The following is a 13,320-nucleotide window of genomic DNA, read 5'->3' as shown; positions in this document are numbered from 1 at the left end:
TCTGGTAACCGGGACCGCTCCCGTGCAATGCACTGCTTTTCTGTCCTGCTTGCGTCGCGGTGCGATGAGAGAAATACACTCATTTAAACGAATACAGATCACCCACAGGCAAGGAGCTGGACGATGCCAGGTAAAACAGACCGGTGAGCCTTCAGCACTGCCGGTCCCTGGAAGGCCAGAGTACGATTTAGTCGGGCAAGTTTTTCTTTTAGTAAACCGTCTATGCAGGTTTCACGATTTGCTGTGTCGTTTCCATTGTATGGTGGCGTGCCGATCTGAAATCGTTAGCACAACCTGACTCCAGAAAGGCGTATCATTTTATAATTATCATTGCAACGAAATATGTCGAACGGGAAACAATCATAGCCAAACAATTATCCGACGCTTCTGGAAAGCCAAGGAGCCTGTTGCTGATGCCTGCTTTTACAATGCTCAGCCAACCATATGCCTGCTTCCACGCCGCCAATCATCTCCAGCACATCACAGCTCTTCACAGTAAAACCCAATACAGGCCACCAGTCAACTTCACTAGCAAGGCTGCTGCGTGCAAGCTGCACTGCAAGACATGTCTGAATAGACGTACACTACAGGTCGCTAAGAAAAACTATCACAACCGTTGGAAAGGGACCGCCAGTGGTGAACAGATATCAATAACATCAACTACATGAAAACCTGTCTGGAAGGAAACCCCAACATTTCCACACACCCGCGCCATTCAGAGGCAACGAAAGTCACGCATATACGGATGGACAGCAGCCAAGAGCCAGACGAAGCGGAACGTAAACCTATGAGGTCGAACAGGGTGAAGCTGGAACTTCCACCACCAGACAGAATAGAGTCGGGAATTTCCACGCCCGGCAGCGTAAAATACTGACTTGCAGCGTCAGCCGGCGACGGCAAGAGCCAACCACGCCGCCCGCCAGAGCAGGTAACGGGAGGCCGCGGGCGGCCGGCGATCGCGAGAGCCAACCACGCCACCCGCCGGAGCAGGTAACGGGAGGCCGCGGGCGGCCGGCGATCGCGAGAGCCAACCACGCCACCCGCCGGAGCAGGTAACGGGAGGCCGCGGGCGGCCGCCGGGTCACCGTCCCCTCGCCGCAGCCGGCGGAGGCCCGGTCACCGTCCCCTCACTGCGGCCGGCAGAGCATCCGTCGCCGTCCTCCCGCTGCGGCCGGCGGAGGCCCTGTCGCCGTCCTCTCGCTGCGACCGGCGGAGCATCCGTCGCCGTCCTCCCGCTGCGACCGGCGGAGGCCCTGTCGCCGTCCCCTCGCTGCGGCCGGCGGAGGCCCTGTCGCCGTCCCCTCGCTGCGGCCGGCGGAGGCCCTGTCGCCGTCCCCTCGCTGCGGCCGGCGGAGGCCCTGTCGCCGTCCCCTCGCTGCGGCCGGCGGAGCATCCGTCGCCGTCCTCCTGCTGCGACCGACGGAGGCCCTGTCGCCGTCCCCTCGCTGCGGCCGGCGGAGCATCCGTCGTCGTCCCCTAGTTGAGGTTGGTCGACGCCACCAGTGCCACTCCGCGCTCGTAGAAGCTATGTTCCGACTGCTGGCCGGCCACCTGCATGGCGACGGTGAAGAGCAGCTCCGAGCGCGTGGCGTTCAGGTAGACGGGCAGCGTGATGTAGCGCGCGCCCGGCAGCCGGCCCTCGCCGCGTGTCCAGGTCAGCTGCAGCTGCGGCAGCTCCGTCTGAATGGTGGTGGTCAGCTGCAGCTGATTGTCGCGGCACAGCGCCCCCTGCAGCTTGACGCCGCGCAGAGACATGCTGCCGGCCGGCACCGGCGCCGCCGCCTCCGTCACCGTCACGCGCAGTTCCAGCTCCTCCAGCGACCAGCTGTTGGCCTGCGCCACACACTGGCGTGTGGCCGTCACGTACGCCTCCGGGTTGAAGAGGCCGCCCAGCCAGATCTGCTGCGTCTGCGGGCGGTCAGGGAGGGGGGGGGGGGGGAGGGAGAGCTCAGCAGCGGGCGGCGGATGAGGGGGCTGGGGGTGGGGAGGAGCTGACACCGGCCTTCAGTGCCGTCACATGGCTAACATACATCATATCACAATCATGGTCTGTAATTTCACCAAGGTCATGCCTAACACGCGGAGCGTATTTTGAGCATCACTATGAGGCTCATGCCCAGAAGCAGACAACGACATGGACAAGAGACGGGGCGCAATACCGCCACAGCTCGCACATCAGCCACGTGCACTGACACCACGCAACTCAGCCACCGAGACACGGCAGCCGCCCGACCGGCCGTCGCGCCGGCGCCCGATCCCACCAGACCAGACCCGGTCCGCTGACACGCCGGAGCCCGATCCCACCAGACCAGACCTGACCCGCCGTCGCGCCGGCGCCCGGTCCCACCAGACCAGACCTGACCCGCCGTCGCTCCGGCGCCCGCGTACCTTGAGCCCGTTCGCGCCGGCCTGCGCCACGCTGCTGCTGACGGCCTGCAGCTGCTGGACGCGCTGCGCGAAGTCAGTGATCCACTGGATGACGGTGGTGGTGGCGGGCACCTTGTACTGGCGCCAGCTGGCCGGGATGACGCCCCGCACCAGCTCGGCCACCATCGTGCGGTGGTAGTTAGTCTGTTTCTTGGTGCCCTGTCAACGGCACATGGCGGGGCGTCAGGCGGCAGACGGCGCGCGGGTGCGGCGGACATGTGCCAGGCGAGAGGCGCGGGAGGAAGGCGCGCTTGGGAGGGACACAGGGAGGCGGACTGAGTCACTCGTGGCGAAACAGTGGGGTCAGACTGTAGGGAAACACAGACAGTGAGTGTTAAATGAAGGTCTTCGGTCAGCAGCGAACTCATACCAATGGATACGACCTACGACGGGACTGACAAACATTTCACACCATTACCAAAAGATGGAGTGAGAAAAAACATGGCGTGCCATCTTTATCTCGTGCGCAAAGCCCGGACCTGACATGCACGCTTAACACCCCTGACTTTCACAGAGCACCACCGGCTGCTCCAGCAGGCAGGGGCGTTCAGCACGCGTCGACCACAGCCCCCGGCCAGAGACGACACCCGCCGCGGCGCGGGCCCCAGCCGGGCCGACACTGACCTCGCAGATGGCGATGATGTCGGCGATGTCGCTCTGCACGCCGGCCAGCAGGCGGGAGCCGATGTTAACCTCGCGCTCGAAGTAGCGGTACAGCGGGTCCCGGATGTTCTCCACCGTGCGGCGCAGGGTCTGCGGGGGCGAGGGTCTGGTCAGCGACACAGCGCGCAGCGGCGGACGGTCTCCGCCGTACGACGCGGAGGGGGAGGCGCGACAGCGGCGGACGGTCTCCGCCGGACGACGCGGAGGGGGAGGCGGGACAGCGGCGGACGGTCTCCGCCGGACGACGCGGAGGGGGAGGCGGGACAGCGAGGGACGGTCTCCGCCGGACGACGCGGAGGGGGAGGCGGGGCAGCGGCGGACGGTCTCCGCCGGATGACGCGGAGGGGGAGGCGGGACAGCGAGGGACGGTCTCCGCCGGACGACGCGGAGGGGGAGGCGGGACAGCGAGGGACGGTCTCCGCCGGACGACGCGGAGGGGGAGGCGGGGCAGCGGCGGACGGTCTCCGCCGGACGACGCGGAGGGGGAGGCGGGACAGTGAGGGACGGCGGCTAGACGGAGCAGCGGGCCACAAATGGACACATAAACTTCAGACCCTGGTGTCTGGCGGCTGTTAACACCACACCACACGCACATTACTCACAGGTGAGCCCATTAATGTAACTGCTACCTGCCACTGCTCCGCCCAGTATGGACACAAGCTCCCTGGCTACCGTCGGCAGCAGCTGCCGGCGGCTGAGCCCAGCCAGACGCCCTCTGCCCTCGGCCGTGCGCGAAAGCCTACCTGCAGCTGGGCGGGCAGCAGCTGGCTCCAGGTGCGGCCGCTGTTGTGCAGCACCCGCATCCAGGCGGGCCGCGCGTCCGCCTGGTGCTTCTCGGCCTCACGCTCATCCACGTACGCCACCTCGCCGTCGTCCTCCAACAGCTGCATCCGCAGCAGCGACGACACCATGTCCGTACCGCGCGTGGTCAGCAGCAGCTGCAGGGGCGGAGCGACACATCAGACGGCGGCCGGAGGAGGGGTCGGGGCGACAGGCGCGTGGGCGGTGCTGGCGAAGGCGGCAGCGGTAGTACGTCCGAGCATGTCCCTTACGACGGTTCGCCGTTCCGGTCGGCAGGCTGCGTTGCCGATGGGGGACCCATAGCGGCCAATCAGTGATAACGAACCAGCCACAGCTGGTGGAACGCGCCACATCATAGAGGCTTTTCTCACACCTCTGGTACATCGGATGCATTGCTTTGGCATGCGCACAGGCGGTGATAAGAAAATTCAATGATTTTAACCACCCGACTATACCCGCACCCGCGCTGCTACGATCTCTGGAGAACAATACCAAACCGTTTGATCTGTGAGACAAGATCCGCGCCTTCCAGACACCACCAGCAGCCCACCGTTGTCGCCTTCCAAGCCGCCGCCGCCGCCGCCGCGCTCTCGGCTGCGAACGCTCACCTTCTCGGCGTTGTTGGGCAGGCCGAGCCAGGCGGGCGTCTGCCTGTCCGACAGCTGCTCCACCCACTGCAGGAACTGGTCGCGCCGGATGCCCTCGGGCATGCTGATGTCCGTGCCGTCGGCGCCGGCGCCTGCCACCAGCGCGAAGTCGCCGTCGAAGCTGGACGGCGTGAACAGCTTGTCCAGGAACGACGAGAGCAGCCGCTGGTCGAAGTCGTTGTCGATCTTGCCGCCGTAGATGCACTGCGAGAGCAGCGTGCGCAGCGCCAGCCACGGCACCTTCTCCGGCGGCAGGTTGGTGCGGCCCTGCGGTCGGGTCGGCCGGTCACCATCACACAGGGGAGGGGAGAGCGGCCGGTCACTGTATACTGCTGCCGGAACGACCACACACTGCGGGCCACATTTCGGACCTTTTGCCGGAGACGGGCCAGCATCGCACATAATGACGTCACTAGGTAATGGGAGGCGCCACCACGAAGCAGTCCATTGGCCACACTGCACAAACCCCGTAACCCCACTTTCTGCAGCACGTTTAACTCTGCGGGCACCGCACACGACCAAGCCAGCATTTTGTAAGGACGACAAAAATTAAAACCAGGAGAACGACAAGTTGAGTACGAACAAGCCACGCACACACCCTGAAATGCCAGAGTTGGCAACAGGAAAGCGGAACAGAAAGAGAACAGCGCGAGCTTCCCAACAGACAACAGCGGCGACGCGACAGGACAGAGAACAGAGCAAGAGACACAGGACGAGGGAGAGTAGGCAGACCGGACAGAGAACGGAGCAAGAGACACAGGACGCGGGAGGGTTGGCGGACCGGACAGAGAACAGAGCAAGGGACACAGGATGCGGGAAGGTTGGCAAACCGGACAGAGAACGGAGCAAGGGGCACAGTACGCAGGAGGGCTGGCGGACCGGACAGCAAACAGAGGAAGAGACACAGGACGCGGGAGGGTTGACGGACCAGACAGAGAACGGAGCAAGTGACACGGGACGCGGGAGGACCGGACAAAGAACAGAGCAAGGGACACAGGACGCGGGAGGGTAGGCGGACCGAACAGAGAACAGGGCAAGGGACACACGACGTGGGAGGGTTGGCGGTCCGGACAGAGAACAGAGCAAGAGACGCAGGACGCGGTAGGGTAGGCGGACCAAACAGAGAACAGAGCAAGAGACACAGGACGCGAGAGGGTTGGCGGACCGGACAGAGCACCGGATGGAGACGGAAGCCCAGAAGCGCCGGCCCATCTCCGCCGGAGCACACGCCCTCGCACGCCCGCCCCACTTACAGACGCGGCGCCCTCTGCCCCGGAAGAGATCTACAACGGCAGAGACGGGTCACACATACACGACGGCGAGCGGCGCCGGGCCAGGTCACGGCGTCACAGCGGACCCCGGCACAGTGAGCCACGCCGTGTCCTGCCGCCTGGCGGCCGAGCTGACCGGACAGCGCCAGGCAGTCCGCTCCTCCACACGCGTGCCGGCGGCCCCATCAGCCGGCAGTGGCGGCGGAAGGGATGACGAGTGACACCACCGTCCCCTGCACCGATACTTGCCAGTGTCTCCAGCGCGCTCGGCACCCAGCTGCGGCCGCGGCGGCTCGGGCCGAGCAGCGCCGCTAACGCCGGCCGCAAGTGGCGCCACGTTCCGGCGTCACATCGGCCGAGCTCTCGCAACACCAAACTTGACAGTGGCGGGACGAGCCGTCACCGAAGACGAGGACCACCGCCCGCGATCCTGGTCGAGCCGTCACGGCCGACCCGCTGCGGCCGCCCCACCGCGTCCACTCACCATAGCCGTGGCCTCGATCCACGTGTCGAGCGTGTCGCACGCCACGCGCAGGTCCGACTCGTTGAACTCGTAGCCCTTGGACCAGCCGAGCGGCGCGTACCGCAGTCGCTCTTGCACCACGGCGTGGAACCACGCCAGCAGGAAATAGATGCGGGCCCGCTCCGAGGGCGGCTTCATCATGCGGGCCGCCGGCACCTGGCAAGAGCAGAGCAGGGCGCGGTCACGGTCACGTGACGAAACTGCGGCCACGTGACGCCCGGCGGGGCGGCGGGGCCGTTAGGACACGGCACAAGCGACAGCGCGACACATCACGAGTGACGGACGGGGTCGACCGCCGCGAGTCAGATGGCGGAGCGGACGACAGGCAGCAGCGCGCTGCAGCGCCCTAGAATGCCGCCGCGCCAGACCGCGACGCGGCGAGCTGAGGTGGCGGCGGCGGCGGCGAGCTCCCAAAACGCCGACCGGCCGACTGGCCGGACTGACCGACGGCTGGCCGGACTGACCGACAGGCTGGCCGGACTGACCGACAGGCTGGCCGGACTGACCGACGGCTGGCCGGACTGACCGACGGCTGGACGGACTGACCGGCCGACTGGCCGGACTGACCGACAGGCCGACTGGCCGGACTGACCGACGGCTGGCCGACCCACTGACCGAGCTGAAGGTACGCAGCAGGTTGGCGCGAATGCCAGGCGGTGGCTCGAACACCAGGATGCGGCCGGCTCTCAGCAGGTTCACTGGTATCTTGGGGCTGATCTCCATCGTCAGGAACAGCCTGGCGGCGCGGCCGGCCACGTCAGCGGCGCAGCGAGCGCGCGGCCGCGGCGACACCGGTGCCGGACACGCGGCACCAGAGGACCGCGCGGGCGACCGCACAGAGGGCTAGCGGCACCGGACGAGCGGCTTGGGGGGGCGTACGGCGCAGAAGGCGACAGACAAGTTGGCGCGTGCGAGCATGCGGAGACGGCGGACGGTGGCAGCACGCACCTGAAATTGGCGTTGGGCTGCAATGTGTGCAGCTTCTTCTCCAGCTGGACCAGCCAGGAGGCGGCCAGGTGGACGTTCTTGAGCATCACCCACCTGCAGACAGAACGCCAGAGTTAACCTTCCCGCACCGAGCCCGACTACACTGGTACTCAGCTTACTGGCGTCATCAACTGGCAATACGGCACACACGACCAGGTTCGTAGGACCATAACCGCAGGGCGGTTATGACAGCGCGAGAGGAATTACCCGCGCCCCAGCCGAGTCAACGCCGCGCCGCCCGCTCACCGTCCCGTCTTGACCGCCGAGTTGATGGCCTTTTCGGCCTGGCTGAAGCCCTCGGCCGATCCGATGGCGATGCTGGTGACGGCACGGCCCAGCTCAGCGGCCAGGTCGTCCACACGGCCGGACGCGTCGTAGCCGGACACCGAGCAGAGCAGCACCGGCGCGCTGGGCCGCACCTCCGTCTCCACGATGTTGGCCAGGTCCAGCTCGCGCTCGGCGTCCGGCATGAAGCGCTCGCCGAACACGGCGTCCACCAGCTGGTGGCCGGCCGCCAGCAGGCGGTCCGGCCGGAACGTCTGGTGGGTAAGCGGGAGGCGTCAGGCGGCCGGGCAGCCCTCGACTGTCTGACGACTGAGAACAGCGGCGCCGTGCCGGCAGCGGGTCGGCCCGGTGCAGCGGCCCGTCAGGCGGCGGCCCGGCGCCGGCGCAGGTCAGCCGCGCGGCCGCCGCTCGTGACCGGCAGCTTACCGTCGCCCGTCTCCGGGGAGTGACACCGCGCCGGACGCACAGTCCGACCTCGCCGCGCACGCGACCGAGTCAGGAGACAGGGGTCGGGGGTCAGGGGTCAGGAATGGATCAGCGCAGTCAGATCAGCAGGTGACAAGCAGTTTCTCATTCTGCACGGCGTTCGAACAGTTGTATGTCGCTCAAGCGTGCATGCGGGCCAAGTACGCTTTTACGATATACGATTACAATCGTGCCATTACATACGACCATACTCGAATACAACAATCGGAGCCGATCGGGTTCCGAACCCCGCGGTGTGGTGGCATCAGAACAGACAGCCATTTAGGCCCAATGGCGCGCACACACACACACACACACAACCTGAAATCCACGTCTCAAACCGCCTGCTCCGTCTGATGTACGCCGAGCACGGCCTCAACAACGGCTTCAGCAGGACGGCGGCACCCTCCGAGGCGCCACACCTCCCGAGCGCAGCAGCCACCTCCTGCCGCGTGGCCCACCCCAGCGCGGCCGCGGCTCACCTGAACCAGCAGGAGCCGGTGCATGGCGACGGCGGCGGGCGTGGTGACGCGCTCCTCGCTCCAGACGGTGGGGACGCTCATCTCCGGCGCCACCGACTGCAGCCACTCGTGGAACGGCGGGCTGCTGACGTGGCTCGCCACCTTGGCAAACGCCGGCAGTCTGGCGGGGCGTGCCGAGCGGTGTCACCGCGACGGCGGACCGTTCAGAGGATGGCCACCGTCTCGCACTGGCGTCACTCCGCACAACGTGACCACCGACCCAACGCTGCACACAATCAAGCACAGTTGAAGAACCACCATTAGGACGGCCCTTTCCATGATTCCAACACGCGCCTTTCACGCAGATGTTGGGCGTGACAAAGGCCGTGTGTTCCGCCAAACCATGAGTGTTTGGAAAAACCGAAGCTGTAGATGTAACTCAACTCCCCCTGCCGTGCGTCAGCGCACATCTAGCGTTTCATCCGGCGCCGCTTCACCACCCGTACCTCTACCCCAGGCGGACCACGTCCCTCATCCTACCACCGCCACGGAAGGCCAGCCGTACCTCTGCGCCAGGCGGACCACGTCCCTCATCCCACCACCGCCACGGAAGGCCAGCCGTACCTCTGCGCCAGGCGGATCATGTCCCTTATCCCACCACCGCCACGGAAGGCCAGCCGTACCTCTGCGCCAGGCGGATCATGTCCCTCATCCCACCACCGCCACAGAAGGCTGGCCGTACCTCTGCGCCAGGCGGACCATGTTCTCGGCCTGTTCGTCGCTCAGTCCGGCGACGTCGGACGGCCGCTGCGTCACGATGCCCTCCTTGCCGCGGATGAGGAAGTCGAACTCGTCCTCTAGGTCGCCGTTTCCGGCGGCGCCGCGCAGACTGATGCGCGCCAGCAGCAGCGCCAGCGTCAGGCGGTGGTGGTGTGCCATGCCGCGCGCTACCCGGCTGTAACACATCTGCCAGACACACGCGCGCGCGCGGTGAGCCGTCAGCGGTGGCGGTGGGGGGCGCTCACGTTCCAGTCATAAGCGCGGCTTGTTGCACGAGGTAGGCGTTGTGAAGCTCTACCGATCCCTGCGCGGCTGAGATTGGAGACCGAGGGACTTCCGGTCGCACGACCGTTGACCAAAGTGAGAACAAATCAGGGGTGCACCGAAAAGCACGAAGTCGAGGCCGATCACATGAACAAACATGGCAACGCGAGGACAAGTCCTCCAGTCCCCCAGCAGGAGAATGGCGCATGCGGTCGGTCGGTCACCCACCGAGAACAGCGCCTGGGTGATGATGGCCAGGCGCTCGTTCGGGTCCGTCTTGCCTTGCAGGCCCGGGTTCTTGGTCAGCACGCAGTTGAAGACGTCTAGGAAGAACTGCAGCGAAAACTGGTACAAGAAGTGGATCTGGTGCAGCGACTCCAGCATGAAGTAGATGCTGCTGCAAGCCTGGAACACGTCACACGACCGAGTTCGTTAGCAAACGCCCGAAAAGAGGAGTGGAGAACTTTCCTGGCCTCAAGTCACCGCCCATTCACACCCAGAGCCGGCCACAAACTACGCAAACTCGTAACAAACCCAACATTTTGTTGCTACCCAACACGCCTTTTAACACCCGGTGCAAGCATTTTAATTTAATTTAATGGATTACTGGGATCAGCGTCCGCGCTAAGCGGTCCGTGTTGCAAGAGCTCCGATGTCATCATAAGATTGTAAATTCCGAGTCAACAGCAGAATTTTGACGACAGCGTATTGTAACACAATGTTCGGCACGGTCCTTGCTCCCCTCTGAGGCCAGCTGACCACAGACACAGACACAAACACAGACACTGCCACCGGCCGCAGTCCATCCAAGTCGGGGACAAATACGTATAGTCTGAAGCGACTCGAGACCACCCCGCCACGAGTGAGCGAATCAAAACGCTCGCTGACCAACTGAGAGCGCTCTCGAGACGGATTCGTCACACATTCGAAAGCACAAGACGCCCGCCGACACAACATTCTCACCCTGCGTATGTTGGGTCACGCATCATATAAAACACGCTACGAGCTCAGCCAAAATAAAACCGCCCAGCAGGACTAGCACATCGTTCCGGAGCCGGCCGGAGCTATGCTGACAACACCGCTGCCAGGCCCGCCACCGACTAACCTGTGCTAGCGGCAGGTACTGCTGCGACACCGTCTCGATCTCCGCGATGACCTTGTCCGTCTCCTCCACCTTGCTGGTGATCTCGGCCGCCTCCTTCTTCAGAGTCTCCAAAGTGGTGATGACGCTGTCATCGTCCAGGATCTTGCCCTTGGCGTCGTTGAGCGCCTGCAGCAGCGACTTCTCCAGGTGGCGCAGACGCAGGTGGAACTCGCCTGTCGACGAGGTACGGGCGCCGCGCTCAGGCGGCGGGACGACTGCGACGCACTGCAGGACGGCGCAATACGGGGCAAACACGGTCACAACGGTCAGCGGCTGATCACCCCGCTCAAACACCGCGCACAGCACCTTCTACACCTTCTCCCAGCACCTAGTACATTCCATCCCAGGCCAGAGGTCCAGACTGCGTCCTAACATCCACCAGGCGTAGCCGTATCAAACCATACAATGTCAACACAATGGCTCAGCCACCCCAGCCCCGTATTTCTTACTTCGTCGTCCGAAACACCAGTCGCCAACCATGGAAGGCGACACGCACTCAGCTACTGCGTTCAGTGTTGTTATCGGGGAACTGGGATCGTCCGAGCTACTGAGCAGCCCGTCTCGCCATTGCGAACCCTAATCAGAACACGCAGGAAGTCCGTCCGCGCTCCAGCAGACCTGAGTGCTGGATTTGGATTACTATCACCGATCAAGACAGCGACGCTTGGGCTCCATACACCACCGTCCGCATCTGGAAGAGGGAGGCCGTCGCCAACTCACCCTGCAGCTTGAGCAGGTCGGCACGTTTCTCGTCGATGTCGGGACGCTCCGCCTTCAGCACCTGGTTCAGACACTGCGACTGCAGGCTGCTCCGCGTGACGGTGAAGTTGACGAACGTGACGCGCGAGCAGATGTCGGCCGGGAACTCCACCTGGCGTCGGGCGCCACGTCACGGGTCGGGCTCGGTGCGTTCAGCACAGGACGCGGCGCGGAGCGGCGCGTGAGAGGTCCCAGTCAAGACGCCGAGACGGGCTGACGCGGCGCGGGGCCGTCGCGGGAGCGGAGACGGCAGCAACGTCACGAGGGTGTGGAGCGGAAGCGCGGTGTCCATGCGTGAGACGACTAATGGGGGATGATCCAGGGAGGGCCACAGCCAGGGCGCGCGGGCGACCACTCAGACACAGGTGAGCATGGGTGGACACAACAGAACAGACGTGCAGAGGGACACGTTCGCATCCCTGGCCGATGCCGAGCCTGCGATGGCGCCACCCGTCTACACCGCACGGCCCTGAGGGCGGCCCGTCCAACCCATCGCCCTCCCACAGTGCCCGCCCAACTGACCGTCGGGTCGCGGGTCGACAGGAAGATGGTGAAGGTGGGCGACAAGTCGATGTCCTGGTCGCCGAGCGTGACGAGCACGCGGCCGCCGGTGCGGCGCAGCTCGCGGTTCAGCACCGGGTTCAGGATCGGGTCATAGTTCTCCACGTCCTGCCGGGCACGAGGCGGCGCTGGCGTCAGAGGGAGGGTCACGCCGCGGGCGGCCGCGGCGCGGGCCGTCAGCAGGTTGCCGCGGGGAGACGGGCACGGAAGGTACGCCGCCACCGACACGACACGAATACAGAAGCGCCTCCGCCCTGGTGCAGGCCGATCTCGACAAATGCTATGGACCGTCTGCATCAGCGGGGTCTGCACACGTATGGCGGCGTGGCCGACCAGTGGCAGGGCTCAACCATAACAGCTGCCGCACAGCTGGCGAGCAGTGGCAGAGCTCAACCATAACAGCTGCCGCACAGCTGGCGAGCAGTGGCAAAGCTCAACCATGACAGCTGCCGCACAGCTGGAAGCAGGTAGAGGCGGCGGGTAAATTCTTGCAAACCTTTTCCAGCATAGTGTGGGCAACTATGTACCCGTGCCGGGTCAGGGTCGGGTCCGTAGCTACAGCTGCTGAAAACCCTTTATGACCTGACGACAGTAACCAGCCCGTCACACTCTATACCGAACCAAACTAGACAGGGTCTCAGCTCAGACCAGACCAGACCAGGCCAGCCCTCAGACCAGACCGCGCCAGACAGCGCACGACGGCAGCCTCACCTGCACCAGCAGCGGGTTGCCGAAGCGCAGCGCGCTCTCCAGATTCTTTCTGAAGCTGTCGTCCAGGAAGCTGGTCTTGGTGATCTTCTTGCCGGCGAACTCCTTCATGATGAACTCGGTAGCTTGGCCCGACGGGTCGATGATAAGCGGGTACCGGTTGAAACGCTGCAGCAGATCCAGACGCACAGCGTCACACGATGCGGGGGGAGCCGGGCGCGCGGCGTCACACGACGCGGGGCGAGCCAGGTGGGCGGCGTCACACGACGCGGGGCGAGCCAGATGGGCGGCTTCACAAGACGCGGGACGAGCCAGGCGGGCGGCGTCACACGACGCGGGGCGAGCCAGATGGGCGGCGTCACAAGACGCGGGGCGAGCCATGCGGGCGGCGACACAGGGAGAGACGGCGGGCAACGAGACTCGCGGACGACAGCGCCTCGCCCTGAGCACGCTAATCGCCCGCGCCTGGCTCCCCCCGTCAGAAAGCCTGCAGTGGCGGTCTCACTCACAGCTGCCATCTGATACACGCACGCCACTGACATGACATTGACGCGTGCCGAGGCTGACGGCTGCA

The 13,320-nt window shown here is 64.9% G+C and overlaps 1 protein-coding gene across 1 annotated transcript in view; it reads right to left on the bottom strand.

The window, feature by feature from the left end:
* Positions 1-1,132: 1,132 nt before the first annotated feature.
* The window catches only part of LOC119093778 (dynein heavy chain, cytoplasmic-like), a 55,772-nt gene continuing 43,584 nt past the window's right edge, over positions 1,133-13,320 (bottom strand). Inside the window, 16 exon segments of the mRNA XM_037216787.1 lie at positions 1,133-1,908; positions 2,389-2,586; positions 3,052-3,180; positions 3,834-4,028; positions 4,500-4,805; positions 6,294-6,488; positions 6,948-7,068; positions 7,281-7,373; positions 7,566-7,858; positions 8,552-8,711; positions 9,273-9,496; positions 9,803-9,979; positions 10,680-10,891; positions 11,439-11,589; positions 12,000-12,146; positions 12,750-12,914. Coding sequence (XP_037072682.1) covers positions 1,477-1,908; positions 2,389-2,586; positions 3,052-3,180; positions 3,834-4,028; positions 4,500-4,805; positions 6,294-6,488; positions 6,948-7,068; positions 7,281-7,373; positions 7,566-7,858; positions 8,552-8,711; positions 9,273-9,496; positions 9,803-9,979; positions 10,680-10,891; positions 11,439-11,589; positions 12,000-12,146; positions 12,750-12,914 — 3,198 coding nt within the window. The 3' untranslated portion in view covers positions 1,133-1,476.

This window comes from Pollicipes pollicipes, unplaced genomic scaffold (assembly GCF_011947565.3).
Source record: "Pollicipes pollicipes isolate AB1234 unplaced genomic scaffold, Ppol_2.1 Scaffold_4002;HRSCAF=4701_pilon_pilon_pilon, whole genome shotgun sequence".
In the NCBI taxonomy this organism is placed as follows: domain Eukaryota; kingdom Metazoa; phylum Arthropoda; class Thecostraca; order Pollicipedomorpha; family Pollicipedidae; genus Pollicipes; species Pollicipes pollicipes.
Note: the sequence above shows the minus strand (reverse complement) of the source record. Positions and strands in the feature narration are given on the sequence as shown.